The sequence below is a fragment of the Prosopis cineraria genome, unplaced genomic scaffold (assembly GCF_029017545.1).
Source record: "Prosopis cineraria cultivar Desert tree isolate PC_DT_omini unplaced genomic scaffold, ASM2901754v1 PC2, whole genome shotgun sequence".
Lineage (NCBI taxonomy): Eukaryota > Viridiplantae > Streptophyta > Magnoliopsida > Fabales > Fabaceae > Prosopis > Prosopis cineraria.
This window is the reverse complement of record NW_026555333.1, coordinates 39,957,246-39,970,163: the sequence shown is the minus strand read 5'-3', so window position 1 is coordinate 39,970,163 and position 12,918 is coordinate 39,957,246. Positions and strand designations below refer to the sequence as shown.

The following is a 12,918-nucleotide window of genomic DNA, read 5'->3' as shown; positions in this document are numbered from 1 at the left end:
CAGTCCTGATATGAGTCGTAAAACTAAGCTGGCCAAAAAGATGGAAAGAGTTCTGTATGCCAGTATAGTGGAAAGTTTGATGTACGCAATGATGTGTATAGGACTAGACATCTATTATGCAATAGGACTTGTGAGTTTTTACCAGTCCAACCCTGGTAAAGAACATTGGAAGGCTGTGAAGAGGATCTTAAGATACCTAAAGGGTACTATTGACTATGCACTGTGTTACAAGGGAGTGATCTATGCTTGACAGGATACTCCAACGTGAATTTAGGCTGAGATAAAGATGAACAAAAATCGACTTCATGCTATACTTTCTTGCTAAACAGTGGGGCTATTTGTTGGAGCAACAGGAAGCAGACATGCATTGCCCTACACTCTATGGATGTTGAGTTTGTAGCATGTACTGTAACAGTACAAGAGGCTATATGTCTGAAGAGATTTTTAGAACATCTTGGGTTTGAAAATGAAAGTATAAATCCAATGTTAATTCATTATGACAACACTACAGCTATAGGCTACATCAAAGATCCTAAGTACCACAACAAAACCAAATATATAGACATCAAGTATAACTTTATAAGGGATTATATAGTGAAAAAGGTCATCATTGTTCAATATATTTTCATAAAATGTATGATAACAAATCCCCTAACAAAACCCATAACTAAGAAGATATTTGAGAAATATGTAAGGGCTCTTGGCATTCTAGATTGTGAAAAGACATACTTGATGTAATATTTTGGTTACATTAATGAGAATTTTTCATTACTTCCATATATATATGCTCAAGAATATACAATGTCTAGTATGTCATACAAGTTGATAGGGTTGACTCTCTTATACGAACAACTGCCTTTGACATTAAAATCAAAGGTGAGACATTTGTGTTCACTAGCAATGCAACAGAAGTGTTGATATGGTAAAGAGAAAACACAAATTATATGTCATCTCGATCAAAGAGCAAGTCGAGATTAGATCCACAAGTATACTTGGATCAAGTCATGGATCCCCATATCCATGATGCCTGTAGCTAAACAATAAATTCTTCTAAATTGAATTCATGTGAGATTAATAGAATAGAAAAATTTAGGTTTAGGCAGTATCTGAACTTAAGTTTGTATGGTGTCAATAAAAATGAAAACAATGTACTCTCTTACAAGCAAGAGTAATACAATCATGTATGTTTCATACTACATGTGCTTAAGAATCATAATGGGAAGCAAGTGAATAAATCCCTGCTTTATTGCTGTGTGAGTCTCAGGAAGGAAAATCCTTTCAATGATGTCCTCTAACTTTGATATTATAATAGAGATATGTCACAGTGTCTACTACTTTAACATACATCCTATCGTCATAATGGATGCAACCTAAACGTATCATGTTAAGAAAGCGACTATCTCCTATCAAAGTGGCATATTGGTGAAAGGAAGATTACCTTAAATATATAATTCCACACTCGTATTCAAGACATGTCTCTTATGAAATAATTTGTTGATTCATAAGTGTGAATATTATGCATATAAAAGAGATGAGTCTTAGACTAACTCGAGAAGGATTAAATTAGTCATAATGAAAAAAAAATGTATATTGGTAAATCTAGGACATTAAGGCACAAAATCAATTAAGAATAAATTCAATTTTAGGGTTATTTGTGCTGGTTTATAATAGGATTCCTAGCACAATTACTCAAAACGAAGACGTCAAGTTTATACGGTCACGACAAAGTACATTATATGAAAGAAGAAAGAGAAAGAGACAAGACTTGTGATATCTTATCCACCAAGTGTAAGTAGGAGATGCTAGGTTATCCACCATTAGTAGATTAGCCCAATATATAAGCCTATGGGCCTTTACCGCAAATATGAAAGAGTCTAGATTCTTAAGCATAATATTCCCTAGGCCTTTGTATGCAAATAACCCTATTGTTCAATTTGTTGGATTGGAGGGAACGGTTTTTTTTTTTTTGAGTAACCTCCCACATCCGAAACCAACGCATATATAGGGGCCAGTTCAGGGTTCAAGATAATGGAATGTATTTTGCTTGTTTGATGAATCTTTTCAAGTGACATTCTTTCATATTATCTCCCGCTCAAAACCCTTTTTTCATTTGTGTATTTACTGTGAGTCAAAGAACTAAGTCCAACCCTATGATTAAGTTCTTGCATTCGGCATACCCTTCGGCACTACATTATAGGCACGCATTCCTCCTTCGAATCTTACATTGTCCGATGCCACATCTCTAAGTCTACATACTTGCTCAAGGTCACACCTAAGTGTGTATATATATACACTAAGGCTTTTACACATTTGAGCAATATAGGATTTTACTTTTTGACTATATTAAAAGAAATATTATCATCTGAGTTATTCATATGGAATATAATCATTTCAAATCTGGTGTCTTTTGGACTATGAACTAGACCTAGACTAATACTACTTAGCATACAAAGAAGTTAGTAAAGCATGCTTCATATATTCCATGTGAACTTGAAAATTCAAATTTTTACAACTAAGTATTCATAAATTTACAACTTTATGTTCATATATTAATAAGTAATTATTCATTGGTAGCGAACATAAAATTCTTTCTTTCTTACTAAAGGTAATTTTGTCTTCTCTCCCTAAAATATATTTGCAAAAAAGACCTTTAAACCTGTAGAATAATTTCAAAATGCATTGAGCCCTAGTGAAATTGTTTTCCCTTAGGAGCCTTAAATGAAATTCTCCCTTTTCAATTTCTTCAATGTATCTATATATATATTCACATTAGTAATAACTCTCGGTCAAAACGCTAATGAATACTCCCTCCATTCAAAAATGTAAGGCATTTTTAACCGAATCTCATCCCCCAATAAAATAGTTATCTACTTTTAAACTAATCCTATCTTTTCATATTCATTCTTATTAAATACCGTACAATAAATATAAAGTCATTATCAATAGGGACATTTTTTGAAAAAAGACAATGATTACACCTTAAAAGACTAAAAATGACTTGCATTTTTTAGCATCCAACTCCTCAAAAAATGACTTATATTTTTGAATGTAGGGAGTATATGTTAAATCTTGCATCGTCCCAAAACCAACATATCTCACAAATTAATATTTGCTTTCAAAATAAAATTCTACAACTTCAACGGTAACAACTTACACATTGATAAGCCATGGGATCAAAATAGCTTACACATGATAATATGCACATGTATAACTAGATATACTATCATCGACGCCTTAAAAATTATGCATCAAAAGAAAAGATTGCATGCCATCAAATTAGAATTTCACATCACCAATAAATTCACCGTATAACATATCAAGGCATGCACCAAATTTACACCACCCCTAATTACAAACATTTGATTCTCAGAAAATTATTAGGCTTGTCAATTGACATATATACGAAATATATCGCGGAAAAGTGCAACTCCTGCCAATTAATGTCAACAAAACATCATTGCAATTTAAGTATAATAAATTCTCATCATTTCAGATTATTAACCATAAATACCTCAACTCATTACAGTTGTTAAATAGGTCTGGTATCAATCACTTGATAATAGCTTTAAATTTATTCCTTAAATTACAGCTTAGTCAACACAATGATCTATAGTCTCGTTTGATCATCAGTCATTGCCATTTGCCGCGGAAAAAAGATTCCAGCCACATGCTCCCAGTCTTATTATAGGCCTAAAAAATCATTTCCGAATTTATGCCGATTCCCAACTACTAAACTAGCGATACAAACAGTAATTTCAAGATGCATAAAGGTATAGATACCGGAAACAGAAATAAGACCTCAGGTTTGCGCAGATGGAAGACCTGCAATGGAGCAATTAGATTCTGTCAAGCTATGCATTCCAAGCTATGATGGGGTCGACTTCCAGAATCAATTTTGTAGCCTGAGGAACGCTAATGCTCACCTTGTACAACAACATGTCACTTTTCTCAATTAACTAGTTATGTAGTATTCATATTGGAGTGTTCCACTCAAATGCAACATTACTGAGATCTTAAGTGAGTTGGGTTTTTGGGACAAATTTGACACTGTTAGTGTTCATATTCATCATTGCATATCTCAACTTATGGTTACTCACGAGCACCCCAAACCCTATTTTGTTCATATATAAATATCATCGAAACTCACCGCCTCACCATGTGCCTCCACCATGTCCAAACCCACCGCCAATTATATCTATCAGGTTTAGTATAGCCTGATCACCAATTAGATCCCTACATATTTTAAAAAACAACAAATCCATCTGGGCAGCATCCTAAACAATTCCTGAGAGAAAAATAGGAAATGGATTTTGTTGTAAAGCTTTTAAAGCTTCTGAGACAATTTTCTTGAAGAATGAAGTATCTCTTGCGAGACTAATGATCGATCGCAGCAGATGAGAAAAAGTAGCCCTTCCGTTGTATGCCTACTCTAGAGAATCAAAATGAATCCCAACGCTTGAATTTGCAAGCCATTATGGACGTCCCTCTCCTCTATCCTAAAATAAAATGGCATCTGTTGTAAAAAAAAAAAAAAAAACTGTCCCGAATCATGTCTAAGGACATTGTTTTTAAAAACAATTCTGGCACATATGTCAGAACTCTCCAGAATTAAGTGAAACTCTTCTGTAAAATGAATTGGATGACAGAACAATAGAAATACAGAGTAATCCAAGAGAAGCACGAAGTGGGGAGAAAAGGAGAGTGCCCAAAAGATTGAGGCGGTGATCAACTACTATGTGATGTACACCAGCTTTTATAGGTAAAAGCTCATGAACACTGGGCAATTATCACTAATTAATGATACCTTGATGCAATTAAAAGAACGGTTTTAAAGAATAATGGCATTTAAATTATAAGTTACAAAATAAATAGAGTTAACTAATAATTAATATTATTAATGAAAATAAAAATTATTTTTTAAATATATGAAAATATTTAAAATTTCCAACAGATGCTTCTCCCATTCTGCTGGAGCAAAATGTCTATCGCCTTTTGGTCTCAAAATTGGGCTTATTTTGTTTTCACTATTGTTGGAATGTTGATAAGAAAAAATTGATGAGTTTATTTAACAATTTATTTTAAAAACAGTTTTCTATTTTTTAAAATAAAAACAAAAATATATGTAGTAATATATTTTTAGAAAGTGTTTTAAAGATTAAAAAATCAATATTATTATGAAAAATAGAACAATAGAAATATTTTTAAATATTCTAGTATTATTTTTTTAAAGAATAAGAACAAATAATAAAAAATACTTGTTTTTTTTTTTATTTTCAAAACATATTCTATAAAATACTAATTTTAAGAACAATAAAAAAAAAGTTTCAAACAAGCCCGATATTTCCAAAATTCCCTAATAGTTAAATCAAGAAATAGCTAGTTGATAAAAAAAATCAAGAAATAGCTAGAAATTAAGGGCTTTTTGTTTTCAGTTTTTAAAAACTATTTTTCCTTTTGAAAAAAAATTTTAAAATTTTTTTGTATAAGTGTTTTTGATTTAATCATTTCTAAAACTATTTCCATGTTTTGTTTTTAAAAATAAAAAATAGAAAAAACATCAATTATTTTTATTTTATTTTTCTTATTTTTAAAATATAATGTATTTGATTATTAAAAATTAAAATTATTTTGATTAATTTTTTTTCATAAATTACCATCATTAACGGTTTATATCCATTATTGTCAGTCTATTTTTAATTCTAGAACAATTTTTAAATTAACATAGCCAAAAAAAATTTATTTTTTCTCTTTTTTAGAAAAAAAATTGGAAACTGTATTATAAAATAGTTTTTAAAAGAAAAAAAAATGATAACAAAAGCCAAACAAGCGCTAATTGTTGTCAGGATTACATATTATTCCAAACCAGATAATTAGCATGTGTCTTTTTCATGCAATGTCTTCGTCTAAACAACTTCACATACGTAATGTAACTCGCTTTAGTTTTTTAAATTAATTAGAAGAATATTCAAGACTATAATTTGATTGATCTAAAAGTCAAAACCGTTTTTGCCACCCAGCATTTCAAGTCCTTCACGTTTTTTTCTTTAGGATAAAGGTATAAAACAATATTTTCAGACAAGAAATGGGTGGGCCTCTATGTTTTTTCACATTTTTTAAAGGTATATTTGAGACATGGTTGGCACTAAATGTAATACTTTTTTTTGGCAAAAATTTAAACCTTAATTCATCATGTTATAAAGAACAAGCTCATTCAGTTAAACCCAATTCATTTTGATATGGGTGGGCTCTATACTTGACTGATTGATTATAAAAAAAATGTCTAATTAAAGATGTAATCATAAAATACTCATCAAGTTCTCCACTTTCTTTTTTTCTTTGTTTTTTTTTTAATAGAGTTCTCCACTTACTTTAATTAAGAGCTAAGAAATATCGGTTGAAAGTAAAAGTGATATTTAATCTACAACATCCACATCCATTAACTTAATTTAAGTCATCACAAACTCTTTATATTAAAAGAAAGTGATGATTGAACATCCACTAATAGAAATAATTGCATTAAAGGATCACTAATTGCCGAACCCTAAATAATGGATCATGATTTTTAGATGGGGTTAAAAAAATTAAATTGACAAAAATGGCCTTTTCTTAAAACATTAAAAATTCCCAAACAATAATAATGTATTCTCAAACAATAAGCATGTTTTCCTTATAGTTATTACTGTAGAAATCTATTATACAAATTTATTATGATTATAGTGATTAGTAATCACTCCACAAAGATATTATAGCTTGGATACATATCACAATTTAAAAGTCAACAAATTTCTTTTCTTTGAAACTTTCCACCATTTCTTTGAGACTCGATTCAAATGGAATGAACTCAATTCCCAACATTTTTGCCTTTTCCTTAGACATTTGATATGTTGGCATGAAGGGTTTATCATCTTCACACCTGATAAATATGATAAAGAAATGGTATTAGCAATTGTCATCAAACACAAAAACTTAAATTGGAAAAAATACGCAATCTCCTATATATAGCAAAATTAATCAAAATGCTAGAATCTCTAGAAAGTAGAAAAATAAAAGAAATTAATATTGATCTCATATATACGGTGGTATTATAACCATTTTTCATTGGGGTAGAAAATGGCATATAATTAATTTGATCATTAACATTCTAGCTAGGAAAGAGATAGTGATTACAACAGATTTATAGGAGAAAAAAAAAAGCAACTAATATATCTTTCTCACACAAGCATTGTAGAAATAATAAAATAAAAATGGGCTTACTTGTCAGGAAGTTGTAATGTTGGGTATAATTCATGCAAAATCTTTACGATTTCTGAGTAATGCTTCACTGATTCAACCAAACAAAATCATCCGCTAGCTGAAGGAATTTCAAATGCTTGAATGTGGGCATTTGCAACATCTTTCACATTGATCCATCCAAAACTACTATTTGGAAATGTCTCTGCGCCTACATCAAGTGAGGATGGAAAGAGTCATGATCTAAGAAGTAAAAGCAATGACAGCAATAAGCCTTATTCTTCCAAATAATATTAGCAATATGAATTGCATGATGCTGATGGGATCTAACTAACAACAATATATATATATATATATATATATTCAAGTCCAAAGTAAGAGCTAAAAGGAACAAAAATTCATTTGGAAAATGATGATGCCAAAAAATATGTTTGTTTTACGTTTGTGATTCATATCTCAAAACTTTTCTTTCTACCATTCCGTGACATAAGGCATTGTTTTATCAAATCCTAAGTTTCAATATATGAAGATCATAGAATTCCAAGAGCAATTAATAACTTTTCACCTAAAATAACCCTAGAAACATATCAAAATAAATAGGCATAACTTATTTATTTTGACATGCTTCTAATTCTAAATTAAGTTTTTGTTTGGTTTTGTTATGCTTCTTTCAAACTAATTTTTTTTTGGAGTTTCTATATAAAATTCCATAACTTGCTCCCTTGTATTTACTGATTTGAATATTCAAAATTATTATTGTCTATTTTTTCATATTCTTCTATTCTAACTCCTCTCTTCTCGGTTTAATTTGTCCTTTTATTCCCTCCATTTCTCTCTAATTTTCCTTTCTCTTCTCTCTTTTCTTCCATGTCCTCCATCACATGTATTCCTTCATTCATCACAGTGTATCAATACAAAGATATCCCTATCCAAGCTATATAGTTTGAATTTCGGTGTCTCAATATGCAAAGAAAAAAGGATTATACAAGGAAATGACATGTTGTTATTCTTTATACCGAAAAAATATAGTTAAGAAAAGCTAACTTGGAAGTGATCAAAATTCACTTAATGATGGAATCTCAATTGAAATCATAAAGAAGTTCAGTTACAAGTGATTCTTTAAGTCTTAACTATTTTATATTATCATAAGACTTCAAAGCATCATTTTTTCTTATACATAATCACTCTTATATGGAGTGTGTGTGTGTGTGTCTAATTAAAGACATAATTAAAGACGTGCTCTAAAGGTAATTAATAAATTAAGATTACCATTTAATAGAATTAAAATTGCTTGAACAGATGTATTAAGTGCCGGTTGCAAGAGAGGTCCTATCACCATTGATGGATTGAGAGCAACCAAGTCGATGTTGTTTTCTTTTGCGAATTTCCAAGCAGCTTCTTCAGCCAAAGTCTTGGAAAGAGCATACCCTGACCATTCCTAAAAAAGCAAATTATACATATAACAATGGCATAATAAAATACTGTAAATCACAAATACGCTATGTATACTTCAAAATACTGTAAATCACAAATACGCTATGTATACTTCAAAAACTAGATTCGTCAATGAATTGGTAGAATTACATTACTGTTTACAGTTAGCGTTCAGACTTTGGTTGAACTAGTATAATTTCATTAAGATGTTTTTATTAATTATATGCTAACTACTTTAAATAAAAAGACTAAAAATAATAGGAAAAAAAGCAACTATATGAAAATTAAAATGAATAAAGAAAAGAAGAAAAATGACTTAAGACAATATACATTTCTAATAAAAAAGAAAAACAAACTAATACTGTTTATTTAAAATATAATTTATAAGTTTATATATAATGAAGGGTACTTAGTTCAACTCGTCGTGGGAGTTAATTAAAATAATTTATTCTATGATATTGAGTATGAATCCTAAAATATGTCATTAAATTAAATAAATATTCTAAAAATATTGCTGAGGCACCCATAAAGTCTCTATTAGTAATGGCATTTTGAATAATCTCAATTGTATCAATCATAGTTTGAAAACCAATAACCCATCTTTTTGATTGGGAGAATAACAAAGAGATCTCAAAAAAATTAATTAATTTAAATTAAGTTTTAAGTATCAAACTTTAAAAATTTATAACTGAATTTCTCAATTTTACAATTGCGTTATAATAAATTTACAACTTCTTTTTTAAATTTTAACATGATTTTTTCTATTAAAATTTTAAAAATAAATTATAAATTCATCACAATATAATTATAAAAAAATAAATATTAAATTACAAATTTATAAAAATTTAATATTTAAAATTTAATTTAAATTAATTAATCCTTTAAGAAGTACTGTCATCCTCCTGTCCTTGAATAGTTAGTTTTCAAATGGTTCATGTGCATGTATCTCCTAAGGCGTGCGTACTAGGAAGGGAGAAATTAAAGAAATGACGTGAAGCATCGATCTCCACATAAGTGGGTCCTACTTTTCTCTTTCGCTTTAGTCACTGTATATATCCACTCATTATCTTGCCGACAAGAAAGTTTTACAGCAAGCATTGAAAACTTGTTAATTAATCCGTAGAATAATTATGGACAAGAAACACTCAGCGGCGCCAATCACTGCATTAATTAAGGCCATGTTTGGATAGACGTCCAAAATCAAGTCTAAGTCTAAAACCATTGTTTTGGAAAATCTTATCTAAACACTCCCAATTTTTTCAAACTCTAACATTTAATTACCTTTGAAACTCCAATTGGAATAAGCTATTTTTTTTTTCACCATTTGAGATTCTCAACATTATTTGAGCATTTTCCTTTTTTTTCCTATTTTTATAATTGATTCTAAAAAGTTATCCAAATATCTTCAATTATCAAAATCAATTTCAGAAAATATTATATAAACATCATTACATTTTGTTAATCAAATTATTCTACAATTATTTTTTACCAATTGAAATCCAAACACGCCATAGCATGACTGGAGAAGCCATATATGTGTAATATTCCCTTCCATCCTATCTATGATATGTGTGTTTGAGTCATTTTCCATGTGCTTAAAAAAAAAGTTATATGTAATTTGATAAAAAGTTACTCCTTCCATCCTAAATTATATAACATTTTTAAGAAAAACTCAGCGTCCTAAAATATAAGATAACTTTAATAAAAATAAGGTTTCATTAATGATACTTTTTCAATATTATTCTCCCCATACATTCTCTCTTTTTAATATTATTTTATCAATGGAGTATTAAATAAAGTACAATTTTAAAAGTTTATATTTTTGTCTTAAAAAAGTAAGATTGTAAAGTGTATTTAATAAATTTTATTGATATATCGAGATTTTATCTAAAAGTATCGTATAATTTGAAATGGAGAAAATATCAGGTAATTTGATGTGTTAAAATTCATTTCGACTTTTTAATTACACACTCATTAATTAAAGGAAGACCATGAGTTACCTTGTTATTTGTGCAAATGGGTTACCAATTAACTTCAACTCATTGTTAATTTAATTGGCAAAATCCGGGAGCTAGTAATGTTATACATACCCCATATTCCTTGCAGATATCTGGATCAGAAAACCATGTCTCATCAACTATAACGTCAGGATTTAAAGGCTTTCCATTACATAAAACTGCAGCCAAGGAAGATGTTAAAATGACTCGCTTCACTGATGGTGACTTTGCGCATGATTTGAGAACATTCAAAGTTCCCTTAACTGCTGGCTCAATAAGTTCAGTCTGAAATATATTCAAAAAGAGCAAAGTGTCTTGATTAGAAGCTTATCATTATTAATTACCATGCCCTTGATTTATGAAAATTCCCAAAATATGATGATAAGATTATCACAATTCCTTTTAACTTACTGTTATGTCCTTTAATTTATTTATTTTCATATAATTATTAATAAAACGTTGGATTTTAAAATTTGTGAGGAATAAGGGTATATATAATTGAATGAATAGAAAAAATTAACGATATATGCATGATTTAGGTTATAGAGGAACCTGAGGGTCATTGACACCAAGGAGAACAGGGGAAGCAGTGTGGAAGACACCATGACAGCCCTCAACAGCAGAATCAAAGGAACCTTCTTCCAACAGATTTGCTTTTATCAGATTCAATCTCTCCTTTGCTCCTTCAAGTTTCAGCAAGTGCTCTGTCTTGCTTGGATCATCTGCGCATAACAGAGTTTTAGGTTAATGGACTGGAAACCAACTAAACCAAACGTGTTTGAAGAGATCAATAACGTTGAGTTAATTATCAGTGAAGAATAATGAAGAAACAGACTTGGATCACGAACAGTGGCTCTGACAGAATAGCCACGAAGAAGAAGAAGCTTGACGAGCCATGAAGCAATGAATCCAGAAGCTCCTGTCACGCACACCACCTTCCCTTTTCCTGATGATTCTTCTCCGTTCCTTCCCATTGATCTCTTTCTTACTTTAATTTGTGGAATTTCGGATTTAAAATGTTGGGGGATAAAGAAGGAGGCTTCTCGATTATGCTCTATTCCCTCTTATTTATAAGGTGATTTACAAAAATAAAATAAAATAAAATAAAAGGGGATGGCAGTTTAGTCTAATAGAGGGAATTAATATAATTATGTCTTCGGTAAAATTTTTGAAAAAATAAATTGCAAGTGTTGACTCAAATAATTATAAATTGAGGAATTTCATTTCTAAATAACACATTTAAGTTCAGTTTGTAATTGAGATTCTTTTTTTTTTTTTTAACTTTCTGAATCAATTTTTATAACTTACTTTTTTAAAAAATTGTGTTAGAAACTTAACTACTATTAATTCTCTCTTTTCAGATTTTAACGTCATTCTCCCAAAATAAAAAGTGGCTCTAACTCGAAGGTGATATAAAAAAAAATAGTATGAAACAATGTTCCATGTTTATCCTTTACTTTAATAACATACTTCTTCCGGCCCTATTGATAAGGAGGGAGAGAAAAATTTTATTGTTCATATTTATACGTCTTGTGTTAAATATTTTTTATACATCATAATTTTTTCCTTTTACCCTCTATTAATGTTGGTGGGAAAAAGCATGATATTCAAATATGTATATTTTATATAGGTAAAGTTAAAAATTTATTAAATTTTTAAACAAAGTTCATGAATTCTAATACTTTAATTGGTTTTTGATGAAACATGTTAAATAACCAATAAATAGGACTAGAGGAATAGCAAAAAGAACTACTCAAATCTCTCACAACATAGCAAATTAAGATTCAAATTCTTTTTGATTCAAATTCTTTTTGAGAGAGGAACCCATATTTAATGGCCGGTTGTGTCTCAAACATGATTGTTTCTAATAGAAAAATACTTATAAATAAAAAAAAATAGGACTAGAGGAGAATACATTTTCCTAATATGTGTGAAAAAATTTTGCCTCTAGTCTAAATTTATAAGGAAGGAATAGATTTTCTTAATCCTATTTATAAAATATCTCGTGGACATGTATGAAAAAAATATGCCATTAACATTTTATTACAAGTTTTTTCGTTTACTTCCATTAACTATTGATGGTGAGAAAAAAATATGTATATTTAATAGTGATAAAATAAAAAAATTATTAAATTTTTATAGTTAATTAATAAAATTTCATATTTTTTTACTTTCAGATAAAACATATTAAAAATAATTTATAAATAATTTCCAAAAAAAAAAACTAAAAAGAGTCTCCACTGATCACGGCCACAAT

The 12,918-nt window shown here is 29.4% G+C and overlaps 1 protein-coding gene across 1 annotated transcript; it reads right to left on the bottom strand.

Annotated features, from left to right (window-relative positions):
- Positions 1-6,601: 6,601 nt before the first annotated feature.
- LOC129304219 (phenylacetaldehyde reductase-like) lies at positions 6,602-11,694 on the bottom strand. The gene is made up of 6 exons (XM_054943911.1): positions 11,497-11,694; positions 11,214-11,383; positions 10,755-10,946; positions 8,500-8,668; positions 7,255-7,441; positions 6,602-6,913 (listed from the first exon to the last, which is right to left on the bottom strand). The coding sequence occupies exons 1-5, from the start codon at positions 11,633-11,635 to the stop codon at positions 7,341-7,343; spliced, it is 771 nt and encodes a 256-aa protein (XP_054799886.1). The 5' UTR covers positions 11,636-11,694; the 3' UTR covers positions 6,602-6,913; positions 7,255-7,340.
- Between the last annotated feature and the right edge of the window lie 1,224 nt (positions 11,695-12,918).